The sequence below is a fragment of the Fistularia commersonii genome, chromosome 13 (genome assembly GCF_037954325.1).
Source record: "Fistularia commersonii isolate RoL2024-O1a breed Wild chromosome 13, RoL_Fcom_v1.0, whole genome shotgun sequence".
Lineage (NCBI taxonomy): Eukaryota > Metazoa > Chordata > Actinopteri > Syngnathiformes > Fistulariidae > Fistularia > Fistularia commersonii.
In genome coordinates this window covers 7,501,019-7,527,777 of record NC_141296.1, presented here as the reverse complement: position 1 = coordinate 7,527,777, position 26,759 = coordinate 7,501,019, and the positions used below count along the sequence as shown (strand labels likewise).

Genomic DNA, 26,759 nt, shown 5'->3' with positions numbered 1-26,759 from the left:
AACCTTGTGTGCCTATTATGTTTTCAGTCTTCTATAGGGGTTCATAAAAATGTTACTGCTCGGTTTTATCCCACCTCTTTTTGCATAATTCCAGGCGCCACCTCACACATCTAACTCCAAACGTGCCTGGAGGAGAAGAGAGGAGTGAAAACCTGAAACAACGCTTGATGGCAGAGGACAGAGGACACACCATACAGCTTACACCAAGCCCAGCAGTTATTATATCCAGAGCTAACACTCTACAGGAACTCCGTGCACTAAAAGCCTTTTTCATGCATACCGAAAAGAGGCTCATGCTGGTGTCTATTTGGCCAAAGCTGAGCTGGATAAGTTGTATGGCACGCAGCCTGACACTGTGTTAACAAGCCAAAGGAAACCTAACGTTAGCAGCAGGTCAGGGAGATTAAGCGTAAAAGAGATGCCGAGCCAAGACACTGTGCAGTTACCAGTATCTCTGTAGTTGTTTTAAGGTGTGAAGCTTTATAGTCCACAGCACAAACTGGACCTTCCATATGAAAAAAAAAGCAAAATAATTAGGAAGGGTATCCCTATTTTGTCCGAATATTTGTCTTCTGTGTTTTAACATTTTACTCCTCAAATGGGTCATCATGGTTATTATTTTCATTTATTTTTGTTTTTAAGGGCAGGCGGTGCATTAAACATGTGGTAGTGTGTATGCATTTCATGTGGCTGCTTGGTGCGACAAGCTTATTTATTTTGTGAGAATGACATATCATCAGTTACACCCATGATGTATTTAAGACAGCCAAAGTGCCAAATAGCACAGCCTCTCTGTATGCATACACTGTGTTCCTAATCCTCTCAAATTGCTTCTCACTGTCATTGCTTGCTTCTTCTGAGAAAGCCCTTTACACTCGCACAGAACCACTTGCACTCACTGGATGTGCGTACACACGTTTGCTGCTAGATTCACAAGTTCACATTTCTTTACACAATGCACTCTTAATGTACAAGTATCAATGCCCCTCTACTTGATCATTAATATACCCTTAATTTTTTTTGCCTTCATTTTTTTTCTTCTCTCAGCTTGCCCTACTCAGGAGAACCCCTCATTCATTTAGTATCTGGAATTATCTTTTGTATAGGAAATGACCTTCTGATAATTATCATACTTCAGACATCTGCTTCGGGATCTTAGTGTGCTGGTATATGCAGAAAAAGAGAGAGGAGCAAAATCATTGTCAACAGTGTGAAACTTTCTCTCTCTCACTCTCTGTGTCTCTGTCTGTCTCTCTCTGAGACGTGTCACTGCACTGTGGTTCCATTTTTAATAATCATTCCCCTGCAAGTTGAATTTAAACAAATCGTTTCTGGTCTGCTGATAAAAAAGAAAAAAAATATCTCACTCAACATATCTCGTTTCCCACTCCTGATGTTTTTTTAATTGCTTCAAGATTAACAAAAAAAGCATGCAATTGATATGTCATTGCCCTCACAGCATTAGAGTCATGGGGTGCTGACTGTTCTAAACATAGCACAGTCAATTGATGCCTTACAATCTCATGAACCAAGAGTCTGTGTTTCTGTACAAATACAACAAATGAAAAAGATTTAAAGAAAGTAAGGAGCATACTGCATGAACATCCATACTCATGAAGTGGTTAAAAACACTCATAAGTGATACAGTGGATGGTAGGGGGGTACTAAAGATCTGAGAGACATGCCGAAAAAGATGTTAAAAAATTCTATGACATTTGTTGTGAGAGGACTGGCAGGATAGATCCACTTTGATGTGTCTGTAAAAGTTTCCAGGAGCAGGCAAAATAATGTCTGAAACAAAAGTAAGCTGTGTGTGTGTTTGACTGTGTTTTTTTCAGCAGCATCTATTCTTTCAGAAAAGATACGTGTCTATAATAGATCATCTTAAATCATAAAAGAACAGAAAATTAATTATTTAAATACAGGGTCCGTTGCAGTTTCCAAAAACATAAAACATGATGTGTGTTGTTTTTCAACTCCCATTGCTGATTCAGTTCAACAGGTTTGTGAGTTGGGTTAGTGATGTGCTGTTCACACTGCAAATGCTAATGCTAGACCTTGTTTCTCAAAACATAACTCTCGTCTTCACCTCTCAACTTACACTGATTGCCTGCTGAATATTTTCATCAGATTAAATCGTCTGAGATATACATGTCCTTGAGCTGTTTCAAATCAGAACAGCATCTGAGAGAAAAAGAAAAGCCATGATAATGTTTACGCATAGACACTGTTGTAGATATTACATATTGACAATCACCCTGTGACCTCACACTGTTATTAATTTGTTTTTCTTGTCACAGTTAAGGGATTGAGGAAACAAATGTTTTTTTTGAGCGTAGAATACAGTCGATCAGGGGAGTCAAATATTGCTACGGAACGTCCTGGAAAGTAATGACGTAAAAACATCACCATGTAGAATATGCCCCCGTGCTTTTCTAAGACACCAGTCCCTTAATTATCTTTTACATCCATGTCAAACAATGTCATGTTTCCCTGCGTGATCACAAACACAAACACTTCTCCCGATGGCATCCCTAAAGCTGTGTTACTGAAGACAGCTCACCCCAGACGACATAGCTGCAGGCCTGCTACAGCATTCACTGGAGCTTTCTGACATGCCAAAATTATCATCACCATCCTGCCTTTGCATCAGACTGTACATGTTTGTCATCATGTAGTAACACTTGTAATAAGGACATATATGTTTGTATGAGGTTGGTAGTAAGGAGATACATGCTTAAGTAACTTTCGTTTTAATATTGTATTTGTCAGAGTTGTAACAATAGCGCACAGCTTAAGCTTTTTGAGATTATGTGCACACATTATGTACGTGTTGAGTAAATATATACTTTCAAAGAACTTTTTTTTTCCAGAGAACTGTCAACATTTTAAGCAATGTATCTGAAGAAAGGGTTTGCATATTTTACTTTATCATCCTTCAGTTACATTACCTCTTAATGTCAATTAGTATAATATTATATTCCACTTTTCTCACAAATGAAAAATAAAGGCAATTTCAGTAACAGTATGATAAGCTAGACATTGAAAGTTGAGTCTTTTTCTCATTTAGTAGCACTAAGCAATGCTGTCACCATGACAACCCCTCTAAGCTTATTTAGATCAGTTGATCAGACTGGTATATTATACTTTAATGGGAGGCAGGAGCTCCACTGGTTGTAGCACTATTTTCTTTTACAGCTACTGGTAGCGATTGATATTCACAGTCAAATTAAAAGCAGACAGCAGCAGGCTATGTGTCAGAGGTCAATACAGTACATATATCAAATACACAATATATGTATACAGTACCAATAGAAACACTATATTATATGTCAAAACTACTACATTGATGTATTGTACTATTTCAGCTAATGATGATCATCTTTCTGAGGTCATTCACCCTGAAAATTCATAAAATTAGAACCTGAAAAACATGAAAAACAACAGAAGCTTCAAAGTGTAATCTCAGATTATGTCAGTTAAACCACTGGTCTTCATTACTGCAAAGGAGAAAAATAAAAATGCTCGCTCTTTAAATGTATTTAACAAAGATAGGAATAAATCTCTGTTTACTTGTTTGTCTGAAAGAAAGATACATAACTGACATATTTATTTCTTTAATCCCAAAGTCTCCATGTGACTGGAAGAGGGTGGATATAATGGTTTACTTTATGAAATTGCATGTATGATATAAGAGGGGACAAGAAAAAACTATTGTATTATTTATTTTGTTAGGTACCTAATAGATTACCTTTGACTTGGATTTTTTTTCTTTTCTGTAAGTTGCTTTGTGATCATCTGATCAGAAAATGATGTCTCCATTAATAAATTGTGCTTTATATTGTTTCATCTTACAATTTACAAAGACCATCTGCAGTTGCAGTAATCCCAGTCATGCATTTAAAATTACAAACTTGGGGGAGAAGGCAGGTGATGAGGTTTTTTTTGGTCCAAAAAAATTCTGTTCATTAGGTTTGAGCTCAATCTTTGACTTGACCTTTATTGATATAATATCTTCTACCAACAAAATGAAACTTTTTTTTTTTTATCTCCACCTAACTGCTTCCATATCACCATGTGCATAACAACAAGCTGATGAATCACCTAACCTCATGCAAGTTGTATTACCCTATTACACCAACTCATGTAATCAAACTTGCACTCATCCTCAAGCGGAGAACAAACGTTTCCTTGATTTACGTCACCATTAATATACCTCATTTATTATCTAAATGTTTTTTCTTTGTTTTGTTTTTTTTCATTTTTAATATATGTTTGGCTTGGATTTGTGTTATTGTATAGCACTCAAACACCTTTGCTGTCTTTGCTGTCTTGAATTTTTTAAAATGTATAAAATGTTTTCTGAAGAAGGCTTTTTACAGTAATAACAAATGAGTTACTGGATGCTTTCTACTATTTCTGTACAGAAATAAAACTTTGTATTAAGCAAACTTGCTGTCTGTGTATGAATAGATGTATGTGCTGCATTCTCCTACTCAATCCAGTAATTACACTTTATTCAGAATGGTGTTGATAATTTGTATATTGGTGTGTGGAAAATGAAAAATTCCTGAGAAGAACTTTGGAATGCCGCTACTCAGATTTTAAATTCAGATTCGATTTTGCTTGCCCTATTTCTTACTCAAAGTTCAGATTGTCTCCCGACTCTCAGTGTTACCTGTGGCTTCTGACTCGGCACCTGACAGCTGCAAGCTGTTCTCATCTGATTGAGCGGTGCTGTTATCAGTAATATCAGTGTTGGCTTTGCTGTCCAAGCTTGTCCTGCTTTGGCTCTTTGTTGAATTTGATTGGCATTTGACCTTTTTCTTGCCCTTATCAAACCCTGATCTCTTATTCCCTACATTATCGTTACCGTCGCTGGTGGCTCCAGGATCACTATCTGTTTCTCCATTATCTGGTGCGCCCTGGTCATCCTCCTGAACCATAGCAGTCACGGTGTTTTCATTATCTAACCTTTCACTTGCTTTTGTAAACTCTTGATCTTTGCCACTCTGTTCTACTTTCACATCCGGATTTTTCTCTGTTTCTGCGTCACCTACTCCCTCTGTCTCAGAAGGGATGGGTTTCCCTGAGCTTTCTTTCTCCCTTCCTCTTCCTTCAGTCTTCTTATCCATATTACTTTTTATATCAGCGGTAGCCTGTGTAAACTTGACATTCCTTTGTCTTGCTGTTCCTCTAGCTTTGGCTTTGCTTCCATCAGGACCCCATTTTTCTCTAGCTGTATCCCAGTAAGTCTTGTTCCGATGGGCATGAATGGTGCGAATGTTCTGTCCCATCTTTTTCAGCTCCTGCCGGACAAAGTGTTTGAACTTTGGATCCAATTTCTCTACAGTAGCCAAGTCCCGACGAGCTTCCTCCTCATTGCACAAGGCAACGTGTGCTCGTGCCCTCTGGTACGTTGCTTTAAAGTTACCTATTCCATATAAGAAAAGAGTGGAAAAAGTATAGATGGACAAAATGTCAATGTAAACCCACAAGAGAAAAGCCCAAGGTCAGCAGAAATAACAGTGTCAGGATTTGAAAACAACAGTAAACAAATATTCTACTGGAGTGGGAATTAAACAACTGCACTGAAGTACAGTGGTGTAGAAGTCGAAAGTTGGAGAGCAATGAAAGAAACAAAAGCTGTCTAAAATAGCTTTTTTATATCAACCCTCTACTATAACAACAATAAAAAGACCTCACTTAAAACTAAAACTATACTCATTTTACACTGCTTAGCAAATGGGTTGATTTCAAGGGAATGACAGAATATGATGCAATCCTCAGTTCCTACTTTTCTATATGAACTCAAGGAGCACTGCAGTGTGAAAGAAGACTTTTGCTGAGGGCCAAGCCACAGATCTTTATATTTCTAAACATAAAGTATAACATTAAACCTGCAGATGGTTCATGGCTCATCCACACATTTCTATATTAAAATACTGATTTTCAACATGCCGAACTCTCTTCAAGCAATTTTACGTCAAACATCTTTGTGAGTTTCCTTTATGTAAATAACCCCCATTAAATAGAGGTTTGATGTAGACAAGCTTACAATATTATTAACATGTTATGGAAAACCCACTGAAATTCAAAACAGATTTTTTTTTTTCTTCAGATCCACCAGTTATCTGAGAATGATTGATTTGATAGTAAAAATTTATGACTACCAAAGAACAGGATTGCTCAATGTGGATGAGCCATCGTTTATATGAGCCTAAAACTGAACACCCAGAATTAAGCATTACATTTATCTTGTTGTACAGTGTCTCATTTTGATCATTAACAAGTCCGGTGTATTATACTTTTTGAAAGTCTCATTGAAGTCTCATCGGAAAAAGAAGAAAGACCTTTATTGTCACATTCAATTATACATATACAGAAAAATTTAGCCATTGAATTTAACCCATTATGGATGAATGATGTGCAGAAGCTACTGAGCAGCACCAGGGAAACTGTAAAGGGTTCAATGTTGTGCTCAACAACACTTCGACAGGCGAGGAAGAGCGCGGGTATCAAACAAGGAATGTTAGATTCCAAGGATGGCCACTAAAATCCCCTAAGCCAGACTGCAGTGTATTTTAAAAAAAAAAAAAGTATTTTGGAGGCGGTTGGGTTTTTTATATTGGAATTATCTACACTGAGATGATACCTTTATGTTTCCTCAGCAGCTTGTCATTGAGCTCCACCACTCGCTGATATTGTTCCAGCTCCAGCATGCATTGGCTGAGGTTGAGCGTCAGAGGTAGGTGCACTTTTTCCAGGGACTCCCAGTCTTCGCCCCCATGATCTACCTGCCAAAGACAAACGGATGTAACAGAAAGCAAGAGTGAAAGAGCCTGGCAACATAGGGGGAGGTTAATTTTAAGATGAATTATGAAGGATTTGGTTCCACAGTGCACAGGGAAGAAGTGATGAAAACAAGAGGATGATGCTGAGAGCAGGTGTATTGCGCAAAGGTGTAGGCATTGAGGTAAGGCAGCAGGAAGGAAACAGGAGGAAACAAGCCAATAGAAGGGCTGTCACAGTGATTTCTCTGTGGATAACTGTTATTTTTAGTTCTTTCTGTGCTTGTTGCGTTTCTGGCATACCTACGATACCACAGCTGCTCTTCAGCAAGAAACGCGACAAAAACAGGGGATTACCGCTCAAAGACGGCGTGAACCACATTCCATTTTTAACCATTCATTATTGTAAATGGATCAAACTAGTTGGCATAAAATGATGACCATTATACCAGATTTTGTTTCGATTGTATGTAGTTCTCAAAAAAATCAACACTGTGCCATGCTTCACAATAAAGTGTTCTACAAACCTTATTCAGGAGAAAGTCCACGTAGTCTATTGCCTCCTTGAACTTTGTGGATGCTTCTTCAAATTGTTTGTTTGTAATCAGGAAGTTTCCTTCCTTTTGCAGCAACATGACTAGTCGTAGCATCTGTTGCCAGTCCTTTTCATCCGTGTTTGCAGAGGACTTTGGACTGACCTCACTAGTTTCCTCTGTTTCCCCTTCTCTTTCTTTAATTCCTTCACCTTCTGATGGGGATTGTTTATTGGCCCTTCCCTCCCCCGATTCACATGTAGTCACTGGGGTCACGTCGTCACAATGCTCTTTTACTTTCACCTGCATTTCACCTTCTCGCTTCTGCTCTTTCCCCTCACTTGTATTTTCCTTTTTCTCCAGCATATTCCAATATGACTCCTTCTCTTCCCAGTACTTTTCCTTTATTCGCTCAGACAAATCCTTCAGCTCTCTGTGGACAAGAGACGCCAGAGTGACATCCAGGTGCATGACCATGTTGAAATCTCTCTTTGCCTCTTTTTCATTCCATACAGCAGCATGGGCTTTAGCTCTCTTGTAGTAGCCTTTTACACAGTCTGAGAAAATGAACGACAGCATTAAGCATGACGTAAATAAAGTGGAAAGTAATTATTAAAATCTGATAGAGTATCTATTAATGAATGTCTTCATTCTTCTGACACCGCAGGGCTGATTAATTTGTAAATGTGAAATGTATTGTCCAATGGCACTGTGATTATTTCTGTGTAGAAACAAGCTTCATCTAATTATTTACAGCAGCTTTAAACTAAAACATTGTGTAAAGAACCAAAAGAATAGTGTGGTGCACCAGGATTATCTCACATGTTAAAAGTAGCATTTTCTGATGCTTGTTTGAATTTTGTAAAAATCTTCCAAACTTTATTTACTTTTTGCATATGTTAAAAGACATCATTAATTCATGCACTTGTCTTATTCATTTTTCATTGATGTTTGGATGAATGTCCATGAGGTGTTTGCAGTAATTAGTAACTTAAATGTTATCCCGGAATAATTATTTTAACATCAATTTCATGAAAATATGTTTTCTTTTTCATCTTAACTGGTGATTCCTCTGCGCTTTTTGTGTACATTTTGTCATGGTCTTCATTGGTTTTTATATATGCAACCCTACTTATTTGACCTGACGTGTCCACAAATAAAACTCAGTTTTCTTGCTTTCATCAAATTTCTCTCCAGGGGTTTCATGCATTTATTAATTACTTTTGATAAACTTTATAATTTTGATTTTTCACATCATCTTTTTAATTTACCTTTTCTTCCCCATTACAATATTAGAAAAAAAGAAATGATTAAAGAAAATTGACAGTTTCCATCATGCACTCATATAATGCCATACATATGCATACACATACACATACACATACACATACACACACAAACACATACACACACATGCATACACACACACACAAACACATACACACACATGCATACACACACACACACACACACACACACACACACACACACAAACACATACACACACATGCATACACACACACACACACACACACACACAAACACATACACACACATGCATACACACACACACACACACACACACACACACACACACACTCATGTGTGTGATGTATACTGTATATTGTATATATCTGTCTCTTAATATATGTATAAAGGTACTCTCACACATGCACTGTACAGCATCTGTCTACCCAACACAATTGTGTTTTGTAAGCTGCTGCCCCTACTGATGGCTCTGTCTTTCCGTGCAACAGCATTTAATATCGGTTTACACAAAATATTTATTCATACGGCATTAAACAGATCTCTTTGTCTGCAGTTTCTGGCAAAGGCAGGGATGATGCAGAATGTTTTATAAAGAATAGCCAAAGAATATCCAACTGAGACCAAGAATCTAGTAAAATGGTGAAAAAATTGAGACAAAAGAAAATAAATACAAAATCCACAGCGAGAAAAATGAAAGGGAAAATAACATGGCTGGAAAAAGAGGAGGACAGGAACATTTTAATAATCCTGATGTGGGATGGATAATTCTCATAAGCCTTTTGATGAGGGCTGCAGCATTATGACAGCAGCTCGAACTGGGCCAGCATAGCCCATCATTTACACAGTGCCGTTTCACTCTCGTGCTTCTCCTCACCATCTCTCTCAAGTTTACACTCCCTCCCTTTGCATAAAAAGCTCACGCATGCACGCACACACATGCACATACACAGTTAACATACTCCCAAATAAAATAAAGGCAACAGGGAAACCAGGCTGAGGGGCAGAGTGTAAAATAAAGACTGCCTCAGTGGATCGTCTCTCTGGTTGTGGGATATAATTCATAAGGCTCTGAAATGGGGAATGTGCCAGAACATGAACTCCTCCAGGATTATATGAGTAGCCATGGGTATGGCAGAACAATTCCCAGTTCAGCTCAAACTCTGAAACAGTCAGTAATGTCAACCATAGGCCGCCTACACTTTCACTAAACCCACTAGTAAAACACTGGCTACAACAAAGGCAATAGAGGCATCACAATAAGATTATATAACAACATTTATGTCTTGCTTCTGTTTTCTGACCACCATTATCATAACGTGTGTTCTGTAAACACAGACTGATAATCAGTTGATATGAGAAATCTTAATTTATGGAAGCTGAAAGAGTTTGGTTTTAATTAGAGGTTCTACCAGACAGGCTAGCCTTTTTATTTCTCAGTCTTAATGCAAAGTCAAGTTAAGTGAACCATGTCCTAAGTTGAATTTCACCAGATGCTATATACTTTGATTCTATTTAACCACCACTTCAAGGAAGTGAAAGTGCACAGTCATTCTCAGAATTTGAATCTTTAATTAACAAAGATATTTTTTTGAAGACTGAAATTAGGTTTTGGAGAGGCGCACTCAACAAAGCTGACATGTTTATTCAGATGATACATATTTTAATCTAAATATTCATTTTTACAAAGTCAAGTCAACAGCCACCCAATGTCATTAAAAATTCCATTATAGACTCAGTTGTAATTACTGAGGTTTCCAAGATGTCAATGTGACCATACAGATAGACAATGTTGAATAGGAAACAGATAGTGATTACCATCCCGCCCAATAAGTTGCTTTGCCAAAAAAAAAAAACCAATGTGACCATTGTAATTCAATGAAGCTGCTCAGATCTAACGTTTGATTGCGCAGTACAACTCTGTGAATGTTTAATCAGATGACAGTGTGATCTGTCAACTTACTGCTTCCGTGCCAGCAATGGGGATTAATTAGCAATTGGAATACATTTCTGCAATTCTGTGTAACAGTGTCTTAGTCTGTTTACCTTTGTGTTTCTCCAACAGTTCAGTTGTATGCTCTATGACTTCATAATACTCCTCCAACTCCAGCATACATTGGCAGTAGTTCAACTCCAGAGGGATAATCATTCGGCCCAAGTTAATGTAGTCGACATCACCCGGCATCTCCTACTCACATGCACAGATATAAGAAAAAGGGCATGTTCAGTTTTATGTTGCTTGGCTTCTCCTATGCATATTTTAATATATTAATACTGTGTGTTGTCAGGTTTATTAGTTTTGCACGCTGGCCAACCATCTCCAGCATCAAACATATACATTTGTTTAAGTCTGCCAAAAATGACTATCATGCACAAACAATCCATGCTCTCTCATGCGAACATCTTGTACTTAACTTGTTGTCTCTCCAGTCCTCCCTCTTGTTTTCAAGAACAGGATCCAAGACAATCATTGTCCCCTCTAATTCTATATCATGTAATCAAGTTATTTATGAAACGGAGCACGGCAAGAAAATAGATTTCTCCGACTGGAGAGCAGCCAGGGATCCATGCCCCAAAAACCTAAAATCCTGAGGAACACTTATAAGTTTGCAAACTCCTCGAGTCCATCTCTATCTCTCCCTCCCCATCCATCACTCACTCTGGACTGTACTGTTTTCAGCAGGAGCACAGCCTCTTTGTATTTGCTGGCGGCCTCTCTGAATTGTCGCTGTTTTACCAATGCATTTCCTTGCATATGGAGAAGTGGCACAGCCTGCAGCTTCTCATCCTTCTCCATCATCCATGACTCTCTGTGGTAGGACATTGGATCTCCCACCTGGTAGTAGGAGTAAAATGAGAGTTGTATATAAAAAAATGGTTGGAGAGGAAAATCTCTGCAAATTCAAACAAAGATGAAGCCAATTAAAAGACATACAAACAGTGTAAAACTGTTGTGGGCATGAGATGCATACTAATTTATTGCTGATACTGCTGTTGGACCCCCTGTTGACTAAGACTTCTTTTAATGCGGATGATTTAGGCAGAAGGCGATTTATGCCATTTTTGTTAGTGAATTTTTAAAGACATGATGTCTTACATCAAACCAAGGGTTTTATGAATATGGGATGGTGTCTGCAGTAACACAGTAGCTGATGACAAATGACAAGATAAGATAAGATAAGATAAGATAAGATAAGATAAGATAAGATAAGATAAGATAAGATAAGATAAGATAAGATAAGATAAGATAAGATAAGACTTTACAGATTCCCATAGGGTTTGTCGCGGCAGCGCAAAAATAATATGAATAAATATGAATATAAATATAAATAGAAGAGACAATTAAAAGGATGAAGACAATAACAAGAATATGAACAGATAACAGAATGTCAACAAGGATAAAACTAAACAGGATGTGAATGGAATGACAACAAGGATAAAAATAAACAGGAAGAGAATGGAATGACAATATAGAGGAAAAAAGCAGATTTTCTTCATTCCATTGTGAGACATGTTTGACATTTTCCTTACTTGCAACAATTCCATGATAAATATGAGCGGTTGAGGAGTTCTCATTAGCTCATCCAGCTCTGGGAAGCCAGTGGAGTGATAGTGAAACAAGTTTCCCATGCCACACATATGTTTCTGGCCCTCAAGGGGGTCTCTCCCTTGAGCAATCAACCGCATTCCCTTGGACACTATGGGATATAAACCTGTATGCTGCAAAAAAACACATTAAATAAACAAAAAAAGTGTTATTAAGAAAGCAAAGTAGCAGAAACTCATGCTCCACCTGGTGCATCTCGGCATTATCATAAGTTCAAGAAAGCACAAAAGGTGTTATCAAGGTTCCCTTGGAAAGTTTTAGTTCATAGGAAACAAAGATGTAGTCAAGCTGTCTTAGAATATTCTACAGGTACGTATAGGTGCTGTGTAAAATATTGCTTGGTGTTAGACATTACATCAATATGCAAATAAAAACCCCTGGCAACACTGGGTGCTCATTTGACAAGGAGAGCAGAAAATTTACCGACTCTATCAACATTCGTGCATCTTCGTGTCAGTATGTCTGTGTATGTGTCGTCTGTAATCCAACTCACAATGGCATCACACCAGAACTCAGCAACCTCTCCAACTCTCATGGATGTTAGCAGGGTTTCCCACACCTCCATCTTGAACATCTTTCCCACAAAGATTTCTGCTGGCCTGTGAGCCAAATGACTGTCATCGATGACCGTTCGCTCAAAGTTGTCCAGCAGGGTTTGGAAATGGAAAACCAGCTTGGATCGCGGGGGCAGGGGGACAAAAATTGAGAATTACAGAGTGGAAAAGGACACTTAAGTCTGTCTTTGTAGAAACTGAGGCTTTGTTTTATGGAATTTATTTTTTTTAGCTTTTCTATCTAGCTATTAAAGACTGAGAATGTGAGAATGTATGCCTTTTGCTTTATCTGTGTGCCATATACTGTATGTCTGTTTTTATATGCAGAGAGCTGTTGAACATGGCAATGGCCACAAATGTCTTCATACTGTATATATGGAACATTAGAACAAATTTATAGAATTAATGCTACCAATTGAATTCATATCTGATCTTTTGCATGCTTTCTATTATTTTCTTTACATGGTTTGCAATTTATTTCATTCTTCAGCTTGAGTCTTCTTCTTCAGCCTTTACTTTTGGCTTTTCCCTTGGCGAGAGTGAATCAACGAAACCCTATTCTCCCTATTCTCTTGTCTCACGCCAACTAACTTTATGTCTTCTTTCACTACATCCATAAATCTTCTTTGGTATCCCTCTAGACCTCCTACTTAGCAGTTCCAACCCCAGCATCCTTCAACCAGTATATTTACTACCCCTCCTCTATACATGATCGAACCGTCTCAGTCTGGCTTCTCTGACCTTATCTCCAAAACATCTTACATGCTCTTTCCCCCGATAGACTCATTCCTGATCCTATCCATCCTCGTCACTCCCAAAGACAACCTCAACATCTTGATCTCTGCTACCTGCAGCTGTGCTTGCTGTCTTCTCCTCAATGCAAGTGTCTCCAAACCATACAGCATCACTGGTCTCACAACTGTCTTGTATATCTTCCCTTTCATTCTGGCTAATACTCTTTTATCACATATTACCTCTGACATTTTCTCAACCCGTTCCACCCTGCACCAACCTGTTTCTTCACCTCTTTTCCACAGTCTCCATTGCTCTGTACCGTTTACCCTAAGTTCTTAAAATCCTCCAACTTCCCCACCCTCTATACTTTTCCACTTGGGTCACTCTCATTCACAAACAAATATTTGTCTTGCTGCGACTAACCTTCATTCCTCTCCTCTCCAGAGCATACCTCCAACTCTCTTGATTTTCCTCCACCTGTTTTTGCGCTCATGACAGATCATAATGTCATCTGCAAACATCATGGTCAATAGAGATTCCTTTCTAACCTCATCTGTCAAATAAGAAGGGGCTCAGAGCTGATGCCTGATGTAGTCCCACCTCCACCTTGAACTTCTCTGTCACACCTACAGCACGCCTCACCACTGTCTCAAAACTCGCATTCTTACAAGACCATGGTTTATCTCTCGGCACCTTGCCGTATGCTCCAACTGATGTTCTCTGTACTGCTCTACCAGCAAAAACTATGACTTCAGAAAAAACTGCATCTCTAGGTATGAAACCATACTCCTGGTCACACACGCTGAGCTCTGCTCTCAGTTTTCACCACTCTTACCCATAAATTCAATGTGTGCCTCATCAACTTTATCCCTCCATTGTTACCTCAATTATGTAAATTTCCCTTATTCTTAAAAATGGGCATCATCACACTTCTTCTCTACTCTTCAAGCATCTTCTCATACTCTAAGATCCTTTTGCCTTTACCGCTGCCTCTCCCAGACACTTCTACACCTCCACAGGTAGATCATCGAGACCAACTGCTTTTCTACTCATCCTCTTCAATGCTCCTCTCACTTAACCTGTACTAATCTCTGCTACTTCAAGGTCCATAATTGTAAGTTCTTCTATCTTTCCCTCTCTATCACTTTCTTCATTCATCAGCTCTTTGAAGTACTCCCTCTATTTTCCCATCACCCATCCAGCATCTGTCAATACATTCCCCTCTCTATCCTTAATCATCCGAACCTGTCGCACATCCATTCCATCTATATATCTCTGTTTTGCCAACCTGTATAAATCATTCTCTCCCTTATTACTGTCCCACCTAGCTTACAAGTCATTATAAACCATTTGTTCGGCCTTTGATACTTTTACCTTGCACTGCATCTCCCTGAACTCCTGCCTGTTCTCTACAGCCCCTTCAGTGTCCCACTTCTTCTTTGCTAACCTTTCTCTGTATACACTCCTGCACTTCCATATATCACCACCAAATCTCCACATCTACTTTCCTTCCAGATGAAACAGCCAAGTACTCTCCTACCAGTCTCCCTGATCACATTAGCTGTAGTTGTTCAGTCATCTTGAAGATCACCCTGACCAGTAAGAGCCTTCGACTCCTCCCTTCTCAGCTTCCACCACTTCATCCTCTGCTCTACCTTTGTCCTCTTTATCTTTCATTTCATATCCTACAAACCACCACTCTATGTTGTATGGCTAAGCTCTCAGCCACCATTACTTTGCAGTCATTGATCTCTTTCAGATTACATCATTTGTACAAGATGTAGTCTTCCAGCTTGCTCCTACCTCCGCTCTTTTAAGTTACCCCATGTTCCTGCCTTTTCTGGGAAAAGGCATCACCATAGTCATCTCCATCCTTTTTGCAAAGTCTACCACCAACTGTCCCTCTGTGTTCCTATCCTGGATACGCAACCTACCCATCATGTCCTCATCATCTCTATTGCCTGCAACATGTCCATTGAAGTCTGCACCAATTACCACTCTCTCATCTCTGGGGATAATCTGCATCACTTCATCTAACTCATTACAGAACCTCTCTTCCTCAAACTCACATCCCACCTCAAGAACATTCTTCACAAACTCCTTCTTCAAAATAACTCCTACTCCATTTCTCTTCCTGTCAGCACTATGATAGTACAACTCACAACCTGCTCCTTAGCTTCTGGCCTTACTACCTTTCCACTTGGTCTCCTGGAGACACAATATATCCACCTTCAGTCTCTGCATCATGTCAACTAACTCTCTACCCTTTCCTTTCATTGTCCCAACATTCAAAGTCCCCTACTCCCAGTCCCAGGCTCTTTCCTTTCCTCTTCCCTCTCTGCTTCCAAACACACCCTCGTCCTCTCCTTCTCTGATCCTCGTTAGGCAAATTTCCACTGGTACCCGGAAGGTTATTATTACCAATGATAGTCATTGTTAACCCACTGCAGCCAACTAGTATCAAGCAGCAATATAGACAACTATCAATCATAGAATGTGACACTACTCAAACATCATACATACCCACTAAATTTTGCAATAATATAGTTGCAATCTATAAATCTGCAATACATCTGCAATCCCTCTCTCATTGTCCCTGGCATCGAGATTTAAACAACAGAAAAATAAAAATAAAGATAAAGGTCGAACTAACATTTTTATGCTCCTTGAAAAATATGCAGCATCATTTTTTCCATTACTGTATAAAATGCTCCTGTAGTCTCTAGAATAAGCTACAGACTCAATTTTAGCTGTTACCTCTGCAGATATTGTGCTTATAATGGTAACTCTATCTATTTCTTGGACATAAAAGCTTCCGCTTAAGTGTAAAATAGTTTCTGGCTCCATGAAACAATCTTATTTATTGCTTGACATAATGTTTATAATGTACTGATTATTTTGTAAGCAAGTGTGAATCACCATATCAGGTGGAGAACACAAACACACATGTGCACAACATATGCACACGGTGCAACATAAACACACAGGTCAATGGCACATCATAAATGAGCTGTCATAGAAAACGTTGGTCACAGAGCCCAGGCTCTGTGCCATCTGGCTGGATGAAACTACAAGGTGAGAAGGGGGTAAAAGGCAGGTAGATAGATCAGTGGATGAGTAGACATAGTGCCATAAAACATGCTGCAATTAGGTTGACCAAATGTTTGCCGTATGAAAGAGCCAGCTAGAGAATTATTCCCTCACATACTGAATAATTCAACAGAATCTAACTGAAGTGGGCAATGCAAAGTGAAGTCATGGTTTTTTTTAATTGATTTAATTAGCTAAGATAATTACATCTAAATGTAAGAAATCATTAGGCTTTAATAATTATAACAATAAAGTTTGAAAAAACATAAATGATCCGATTAGCTTGTCGACTACCTTTGTTCCTGGTAGAAAGTGTGGCAATGGTCCTGCGCCTCCAGCAAGAATCTTTTTCTTGACACCTGGATGATTGAGAAGGTAGGTCTCCTCCATTGAGACTGTCTTGAGCAAAATCACACAGAAGTGTACTGTAGATTTCTTTATTCCCTTAAGGTCTGTTTTTCTGGCTTGCTAATTAGCCGAGTGGAGAATCTTGGCTAGTCAACTGCTCTCTGACAGATGGCAGGATTATACAGGCTTTTGAGATGGCTACTTTAATCTAAGGCGCTTATCCCTTGCCTACCCCTGCTATTGGCGGGGCAATCCCTGTAGAAGGGTGTGTGTGGGATGAGGATGACCATCAGACTAAGTATCATGTGGACAAGACAGGCACAGATGACTAAAGATCATTCTGGAAGAAAAGTAATCTGATGGCATAATGAGGGTTTAGTGGTGTAACTGCAGGCAATGGCTAAAGGCCGATGCAGCACATGTGAGGAGAGGAGACTGAAAAATGGAAAAACAAAAAGAGGAAATGCAAAAATACAAAGAGGGCATTGATTTCCAGTGAGCTGTCATTTTTTCGGAGGGGAATGGACACTCTTGTAAATTTTGCTCTCCTGAAGGGACACAATCTTGACCTTTGAGTGATGAGTATATGAATGTACAAAAAAAAAACTTTCAAAATGTACCTTAATTCAATGACATGGGCGCTTTTAGTTTCTGTGACACATTTATTCTTCGCATGTCGTGAAAAACCGCAGGGGACTGCTGAGAATTAAATGTACAATTATGACATTTTCGATGACAAGAAAAATTGACAAAATATTCACATTAAAACCAAACAGAGACTTTAATTATACAGTCACAACACATCTGTCAGCTTATCAGAAAAGCGCTGTGCTGAGCATTATTAATAAAAAATAAATCATAGAGGAATGACATAGCATATCAGCCAATGAACTCCTAACTTGATAAGGGCTCTCCGTTTGTTTCGTGGCTGAGAGTGACATGACACTGCCCCCTGGTGGTCATTTCTCTATCAGCGAGTCCAGCTGCTCCTGCAGGGAGGCCAGCTGTTGAAGGAGAAAATAAAAAGGTGTGATTGATGCCCAGGAGCCTCAGGGTATAACAGGAGGTTAAGTGGGTGATGATTAATGTGTCTTTTCACATTAGTTTGTCTCTATTTGTCAATACATACAATGACCCAAGACCGTGGGATACCTGCTGAAAGCTGTAAAAAAAAAAAAAAGTCTGCAACTTGTGGTTTTGACTTTAAAATTTGAATGTTGCAATAGGGCCAAAGTGAAAATGAGTGTCTAGCCAACTCATAAAATCAGATATGACATTTACCCATGCCATATTCATGCAAAGTGTTAAAAGCTGTAGAAAAAACGCAACAAGCTCAATCTTTATTTTAATAAAATAAAAATGTCTTTACCTGTTCCATCTCCCGTTCCTCCTGCTGAATAATCTCATCCAACAAGGCTTGAAAGCGGTTCTGTAAGAAGAGACAGGGAAAGAGAGAGAGACAAATAAGATTTGTTCAAGTCGACATGCTAAACCTCATTATACTGCGATGGCTTTAGATGTGTCTGCCTGGGCTGCTCATGTCACCATCTCCTCTCTGACAGAAAGGCCACTTGGAATGCCAGTCAGAGACAACTGACCTTTTCTCGGAGCCTGTGATATAATGACTGGAGATGGGGCTTTAACGGGCCCAAAACACCAGGCAATGAGATCTCTAAATGGCAGCGTAAAAAAAAGGGCGATGTCTGCTCATGTTTCCCTTGTTGTACATGCTCCAGAACGGAGTACTTGGCAAGGCGATTCCCCTCTCCCCTTACACTGCGAGTCTTATTTTGCAAGGAGCTGACAGGAGAAATTCAATATTTAAGGCTTTTAGAAAATACAAAGCGCTACATGAAAGGCTCAAATATTGTCTCATCACTGTTTTTTTTTTTTAATTTTTTCATTTCACTTTTTAAGAAATACGGTACATAACGTTTTGCCGCCTAATCTGAATTTTCTTGTTCATCTGCATGAATATTCCAATTAGGGAGACTCAATTTCTAAATGAAAAGGATGTGCAAAGAAAGCTTGTATGTGTCATAAATGCTTACTTTAAGGGCCTGGTTTTCCACTTTCATGATGAGCTCCTCCTGTTGCTTCTTTCTGGCACGGGTTTCCTGAAGCTTGGCCTTGATGCTGTTGATCTGCACCTGATACTCCGTCACTGCAGGGAAAGGCAAGATGCTCCTAGTTTACAGCTGTCATAAAAGACAACATCATCTAAGCTTCCTGCTCTCTTTGCAAGGTAAGAGCTAAGACCAAAAGATGAAGATAGACAATGATTTGGCACCATTTGGGGCAACATTTCACTCCTAAAGTAGCTCAAAATATATATCTTTGTTGGTGAGGCACAAGGATGCTTCACTTCATTTGAAAAATTTCAGTTCATGGGAACAACAAATCCAGGTAAAGGACATGAGCCAGCAGGCTGAGCAGACAACACAATCTGCTCTGGGCTCTAAAGACAGTTTTCCATTAAATCCAATCAAAAGTGATGTTGCACAACAACCTGTGGCACCGACACCATCTACTACCCTTGAATCTAATAAAACACATCTTTTACTTCCTCCAACTCTCAGCCCATTCACATTTCATCGTAAGCAAAAATAACAGGGAGGAGTCCCAACAGAGCATTTATTAGGAGATTGGCAGATACACAATCAGCTTAACTCCAACCAAGCAGAAAAGGTTCAGTAGAGCTGCGACAGCCAGTAATGCTGAGTGACACCTGTATGCATGTATATAAGGAGACACTGAGCTGTCAGGCTGGACAGCTGTCTGAACTCAAAGCTGAGCCACAACAACATACTGACAGCAAGCAGCTGTCAGGACTGCATATCTGTGGGCAAGGGTGCAACGCTTGTATTTAAGTGAAGGTGCACACATTTTATTTCATGTGTCTGACCTCGAAAGCTCAGCTCTGATTATAAGTCCAGACACCAGGCTCAGTTCTTTTAACCTCTACTTTGGCAAGAATTTGTTGGGGCTTTGATTTCTTGTCATCTTGGACTGTTTCAAGTGTCAAAAAATCGGTATGCCAAGTGCTCTTCCAGTGCCACAATGGCTGGAAATGACAATGTGTAAGTCAGCTAACAGAAATTCCACAAAGATTCTTCCTAAGGGAAGACGTTTATTGTATGGCATGCTTTTAAAAAAAGGATCAATGACCATATTTACATGAAATTGATATTTTTAGCTTCAAACTCAAGGAAAAACAAAACAAAAAAAAGAGAAAGAAAGATTTTCCAATACAGTGGTGGGTGCAGTATGCATGGCATTTCGACCGAAATTGAATAGAGACTTCATAAATATCTATTCATCTTAGCACCATCCCCTAAAACTAAATATTGAGTTTTTGCAAGTAAAGAATGAGGCTCTTATCTCTGGACCGAAAGCAGCTTATACTCCACAGGGCCCGCCATGTTGCATGTTCAGTCGACCAGAACAGACAGAGAAATGCCTTCATGTTTAGTTCACTGAAACTCATTTCCTGATTTCTTTTGTCATAATTGTTTAAAATTTTACCACTGGTTAAGTATTTACATTCTTTCTTTTCAAAAAACATTCTGGTCGAGAGACTTCTGCTGTATTTTCCCCTTGATTCTTATTTCATTCTACTATATTATGGTGCAGAATGCATTTTCATAGTAACTCAAGTCTTTTTGTTTGCACCATAGGTTTTCTAACAAGGAAGTTTTCAACTCTTTTAGAGGGCGCTTAGTGAATGGAAATGAAAACTAATATATGTCAGCTGGAGGTTTTTTTTTTAATGTTTTGGTTTAGTTCAAAGATGAAGTAATTTTGGAAAGCTATCCCCCCGATTTCCCACAAGAAAAAAAATAATGCCTTAGGCCAACTTCTTCATGAATATGATGTAGTTTGAAGCCATGACACAGTGTTTTTGGTGGTGAATGATATCTTGCTACCTTGAAGAACAATGAGTCTTCAAAACACAGACTGATGAAGAATGGATTTAAACTATATTTGAATCCCTATTTACTAAATGGTAGACTTTCAATCCTAACCACAGACCAGCAGAAGCATGCATTTTTGCTTGGTACAAACTGGGATAATGATGAATATTTTATTACATAATAATTTTTAGCAAATTATTACAATGAGAAAGAAGCAATTATTCAGATTTTGAACTGTTTGGAAAATAATTTTTAAAAGACCTGTCAAATCATGAATTCATGTTTGTAAGGCATCACCATCTAATTAGTTTCTGACAATTGCATTACAGCTAAATCTAAGACAAAAGAACCATTTGATCAAATGCTAACATTTCTTTTTTTGGATGTATCTGGAACTTAGGTTATCTTGATTATTGCTGTTGAAAAAGGATCACAGAGTAACAGTGTCTACATTGAGGAAAGCAACAGCTCTTCTTACTTAACATTTTTAGTCGTTTCATTTGTATTAATTGGGTTTTGAATCAATGTCTTCTATTGCTGGCAACCCATTTTGTACCATAAAATGTTTGAAAACCCCAACTCTGTGAAATGTGAATCACATCTGAATCATAGATTTATATTAGCACGTCAATCTCCTACCTATTTGGTTGTTTCTGTCAGATTCATGCTGTGTAGAATCAGACTCGCTTAGTTTGTCATGGAGCTGCCGGACCAGATCATCTTCTGTGTCCATGATATTTAGGTCCTCGTCCTCATGCCGATCACCTTCATCATCCTCATCCTCGCTGGAGCTGCTGATGTCATTGAAAATCTCTCTCAGCTCATCACGCTGGGCTGGAGGTTAAGAATAAATGGTAAAAAAAGAAATGGTTACAGAAAGAATACGAAAACTAGATTGCCTTCATTAAGGTGACAGGAGTCAAAAATGTGTGCTATCTCTAAAGTTAAAATGCATCATTTCATTATCACCCATTGAAAATGTGAAAGAATGTAAACTAAAGACAATTATGGGGGCATTGACAGCTTCCTTTGAAGGTGGAGAAAAATGAAAAATACTGATTGTGGAAATAATTTTGTAGTCTTCAAACTCTCAAAGCTACATTCTGTATATTTGCATCACATGACAGCTGAGGGGTTAGTGGTTGTTTACAGGAACCTATTCTCAACTGATTCTAAAAGTATTAAAAAGCAGGAACACAATTGAAAAGGAAAAATATGAAATACTCTGGGTAGCACAAGATATAGGCCCAAAACAGTAGCTATAGTGTTGAAATCCCCTTCCCAGAGGATCCCTGGCAGGAAAACAGTAGCGTTCAACCCAGAGATATGTCACACCAATGATGTGTCACCCACAACATATATAGTTTTCTTTAAATTGAGATTTTTGTCTTTTGGTTAGTCCAAAATTATGATCAATGATGATGATAAAATGATATGATGTGAAGAAAAATGTGAGATTTTATTTTCAAGCTATTTATACTTGCTCAACATAAGATGGAGAAATTGTTAATGAAATACTTTTGATAGGCACTGGAATATTTCAAAGCTACAGGTCTTTTCGCCATTCCAAGTAACATACCTCTTAACTGTTTCAGTTACAAGAAGCATGAAAGTACTCTAGGGAATCCAAGAAAAATATCTTCATACCAAAGAGTAACTCATGAATGCACTCTATTTATTTTTCTGAGTGCATTTCAATCTTGAATGCACTTCTTCTAAGAGACATAAAGTTTCAATTAGACTTGTCAGGGGAATACATCAGCAAATTTCCAAATGTCAACCTCAGTCATTTAAGTTAATGCGGGTAGGATTTATGTTCAATATCTTGTTGTATAAGGTCATCAGTTTCAGTTCTCCTCATAGATGATTTGATGTTTGAGTTCAGACTTGTACTATTGAAAGATGGCACTAAGTGCAATCCATTCCCCACATACTAGCCAAGCATTTTTTTCCCATTCACCACAGGCTGCACCACAACCACAGAGCAAGTTACTACCATTTTCTTAAGGGTATCCTAAACTGGGAGATGTTGATGTACTTGATGTTTAATCAACAGTGTCTTAAATGCATGTTTGTCTCCTGAACAGTTTATTCATTTTGAAAAGTGCCATCTATTCCAGTAGTTTAGTGTAGTTATTTCTCAAAAATGGGACCCTTAAAAATATTTTGAAAAAATCTGCTTGCTTGTGTTATTTTACTTACCAGAGGATCCATGACCCATCTTGTGCCCTGAAGTGCCAGGAGATGAGTCCAGGTTAGCTAGAGTGCCATGTTGGTCTGTTTCCTTTGACTCGTCTTCTGCAATGACTTCCCACCCTGAATGTAAAGAGTTAAGGTTGATGTGTCCTCTCAATTCCTCTCCCTGAATTAATGGCACTGCATTGCAAGAATCTAATTCCTGTTCTCACCTTAGAAATAGAGACATGATACTGAGCATGAATTGGCCAAAATTAAAATTTATTAGTGGGTCATGTGCACGTGTGCTCATGCACACAATGCCTAGCCTATAATTAGAATCTATTTTCACTGTGAGCAACTAAGCAATGGTAATGAAGAGTCCATCTCGATAAGCACAAAGCAAGCAGCCAGTCACATCCGCTCTACTGTGCTCTTATTCTGTCAGGCAAATTTAGACTTGCATTAGTACACTAATAATCTCCCTGGAAAGTGCATCACAAAAGCATCAGTCATAACAGGTGAGCTGAACAGCCTAATTTTAACCTGCTTTAGCTTCAACATGGGGGATAATTTATGCTTGCCCTAATGTACAGTAAACATAATTTTTTTTTCAGTATATATGAAATATAATCCTTGTGCAGGACCATTTTTATACATTATATGTAAAACACATTTGAGCCTTGAAACAAAGTACAAAAAGGATATTTGCCGGTATTTCAAAGGATACGGACGCTGACTGCCTCAGCATCTGTGCTCAGCAATCTCTTTACTTCCTTTTCCACATCAGGAGATTCAATGTACTGTAAGAAAGGAGAAATTGAATTCCATGCAATTACAGCAGCATATCTTGCTCCATTCTTAATTCGTCTTCCATTTTTTCAAGAGCACCGACCCTGTGCACACGCAAGCAAACACACAAGCTGGCCACATGCCAGGAAGCACTTTAGAGATTAAAAAAAGAAGTGGCCAAATCAATATGAACTGGCTCCATACTTCCAAGATTTATTGAAAAGACAAAATAGAACTGTAGTGCTCAAGCACACTGACTTTCACTTTGATCACAGCAATAGTGAAATTGCTTTTTTGCATCCCTTTAGGGTAAACGTGGATGGAAAGCCTTTATTTATATGTTAATCTTGGCTTTCACTGTCACCACATTCCTGAATTGTAAATGTCTAGAGGGAAGAAAGCCAAGGAAAGAGATGGCTCATCAGATGAGATGCCAAAGAGATGGATGAGCAAAGAAAGAGGAATGCTAAAAGGGCAATGAAAATGCTAACAACCTTCTTTTTTGCAGTCTTCCGGAATCTTCTCTTACGCGTGTTCTTCATAGGACAGGTAACTGACGACCAAAACAACTGCATTAGTGTGAAAATGTTTCTAATAGTTGTGGAGTGCAAATTATCAATCTAATTAATTAATCAGTAACAAGTTCAGCACTACTTACTGCCATGGTTCCAAACAAACTTCTTGTCCTTGTCTTTGTCTTTCTTCTTGCTCTTGGGGTCAGTGCCAGTTGGCTCTTCCAAAGGAGGGTAAAGGTCTCCATCTAGTGTACATACCAGCATCTAACACAGCGATAAAGATTTTTTAATAGATGACACTGCATTTTGCTTTTAATTGTAGCAATACCAAGTATTTAATAATTTAATTATTTTACAAAAAAAAAAAACATGATAGATGTTGAGGCAAATGTGTTAAAATTTAAATGTTAAGATCCAGTGTCATGACAAATTCATTAACATAAAAAAGACATAGCCAACAGCTGTTGTTCTGCTTTACCTGGCAGACGTCAGCAGTCTTGTAAAACGTCTTTTTGTCCACAGTTTTGAGAGACTCAATCATACAAGGCAGATCCACCAGTTTGCAAGCCAAAGGGACACGGTCCACTCTGACTATGCCATGACGGCCATCAGCTGGAAGAAATAATCAAAGGCATGATAAGGTTAATCTTTGAGAAACATACTTTGAGTACACGGTATTTATGACTGCTGAGATGTAACAATCAAAGTAGGAAACAGCAAATGTAAACAAGAAAAGGAAGAAAAGTAAATGGTAACTTTAATAGTGGGGTAATCTTTAAAATTATTTTGATAATGATAGTGCTAGATGCAAGTACTAAATATTAGTGAATACTAGATTAAAATGCTGGGGACAAACAAATACAACAATGTGGCATATTCTATCATCATATTTCAGATCATGGACCTCATACAAATTTAGTTCTTATTTGTATTCACATAAGAATGACATTGAAGCAGAGATATAAGCTTACAATGCAACTCGATGGTTAATCGATCTTTTATGTTCATACTACTTGACTGGGCAATCCTCCTTACTGTTGAAGCATATTCCTGGAAAATGTAATGAAAATGTTAATTTTCAGACAGTGTTCTTAATTTGTTTAATAATGTAAGATACTTAATGTAAGTGTAGTACTCACTGTTGGCAACCTCAGCACAAACTGGCTTTCCAACTCATAAGGAGCATCCTCCTTACTCTTAGAGCCAACTTTGGGAACTATAAGAAATTGAAATCACATTACAAAAACAAAAGGAACCAAACAAATCACTTTTGCTTGACTGTCCTGATATATACAATTAAACAGATAAAACTCTATTATTGTAGCCATTATTCACCTGAATTCCTCATTCATCAGTGACATTCAATTATTTATACACTGAAAATTGTCCGTTATCATTTGTACACAATGTGACGAGGTTTAAACTAGGCTTTGAAACCATTATCGAATTGACTATTATCCTTGTCATCTCTACTTTGTTAAAATATTACTGACAACAGGGGAAGTTGGTGTATAGTAATGCAAGTTATCCGACTGGATTTCATCCTGAAGTTAATAACAAAATTCATGGTCTGTGCAACGACATTTACCACTAATGTAAATCCTCATCGCGTTTAACAACAATTAAGCCCCGCTGTTCCACATTGAAAACGAGCCTGCTTTTCAGGGCAAGAAGCTAGCTGTAGCAACCTTAGCTACATTTTTTAAAGGTGGTCGCTTTTACGGGTTCAGAAAACAAATCGTGTTGGCAATCACTAATCCTGAAAATCGCTGTCAATAAGAGTATTCATTTTAGAATAAATAATGATATTATGGGGTCAAAACAAAGTGTAAACAAAGCTAACCACCTAACATTAGCTAGTTGCGAGCTAAAGTAAACCGTAAAAGCGTAGTACCTTTCAGTTTTGATGTCATCTTTGCTTTAGCAGCTTCAAATACCTCTTAAACGTAATGAAATGCGCCAATACATAAAAAATTAGGAAAATTGTCCGAAAGGATATGTATTTGTATGAAAGATAGTGAAAATTGCATCAAGAGACAAACTGGGCCTCGTGGGAATGTACCGCTTTCATCTCCGCCTTTCCAATAGAATTGGGATGTAACGTTCAATGTCTCCTCGTAATTTTAGGTAGCAATTCTTTTCGGCAGCGTGAAGTAGTTCAATTTACGATTAAACACACTGACTTTTACACAGTTAAAAAACAAACAAACTTCATTTTTGAAAAAGGAAAAAAAACATAACTATAAACAAATTTTTGGCTAAATATACCATAAAATATTTTTTTACATTAATTGGCGGGTATCTTTAAGGGAGAAGAAATAAATGTGAAATAAAACGATGATTCAAAAAAGCTGCAAAACGTGACATCGTACCATATCAAGCTGTATTGTTATACATTATGAAACGTAACCTTTGCTGGAGATATAAGATTAGCAACGT

At 38.2% G+C, this 26,759-nt stretch overlaps 3 protein-coding genes and 1 pseudogene across 4 annotated transcripts in view; 2 read left to right on the top strand and 2 right to left on the bottom strand.

Moving 5' to 3' along the window:
• Nucleotides 1-4,451, top strand: part of drp2 (dystrophin related protein 2) — a 68,923-nt gene extending 64,472 nt beyond the window's left edge. For both annotated transcript variants that reach the window (XM_086158746.1, XM_086158747.1), the window contains one exon: nucleotides 95-4,451. In XM_086158746.1, coding sequence (XP_086014872.1) covers nucleotides 95-114 — 20 coding nt within the window. In that variant the 3' untranslated portion in view covers nucleotides 115-4,451. The remainder of the gene's footprint in view (nucleotides 1-94) is intronic.
• The window catches only part of LOC147227795 (uncharacterized), a 412,630-nt pseudogene that overhangs the window by 89,817 nt on the left and 296,054 nt on the right, over nucleotides 1-26,759 (top strand).
• LOC147227811 (uncharacterized) lies at nucleotides 4,589-17,064 on the bottom strand. The gene is made up of 8 exons (XM_086158761.1): nucleotides 16,871-17,064; nucleotides 12,691-12,870; nucleotides 12,122-12,310; nucleotides 11,250-11,426; nucleotides 10,637-10,778; nucleotides 7,319-7,881; nucleotides 6,656-6,797; nucleotides 4,589-5,434 (listed from the first exon to the last, which is right to left on the bottom strand). Exons 1-8 carry the CDS (start codon nucleotides 16,964-16,966, stop codon nucleotides 4,650-4,652), a joined length of 2,274 nt encoding a protein of 757 aa, XP_086014887.1. The 5' UTR covers nucleotides 16,967-17,064; the 3' UTR covers nucleotides 4,589-4,649.
• taf7 (TAF7 RNA polymerase II, TATA box binding protein (TBP)-associated factor) lies at nucleotides 17,567-26,418 on the bottom strand. The gene is made up of 12 exons (XM_086158762.1): nucleotides 26,215-26,418; nucleotides 25,460-25,536; nucleotides 25,292-25,370; nucleotides 24,799-24,932; nucleotides 24,464-24,584; nucleotides 24,300-24,358; nucleotides 23,744-23,816; nucleotides 23,041-23,154; nucleotides 21,478-21,672; nucleotides 18,976-19,088; nucleotides 18,294-18,353; nucleotides 17,567-17,928 (listed from the first exon to the last, which is right to left on the bottom strand). The coding sequence occupies exons 1-12, from the start codon at nucleotides 26,231-26,233 to the stop codon at nucleotides 17,884-17,886; spliced, it is 1,089 nt and encodes a 362-aa protein (XP_086014888.1). The 5' UTR covers nucleotides 26,234-26,418; the 3' UTR covers nucleotides 17,567-17,883.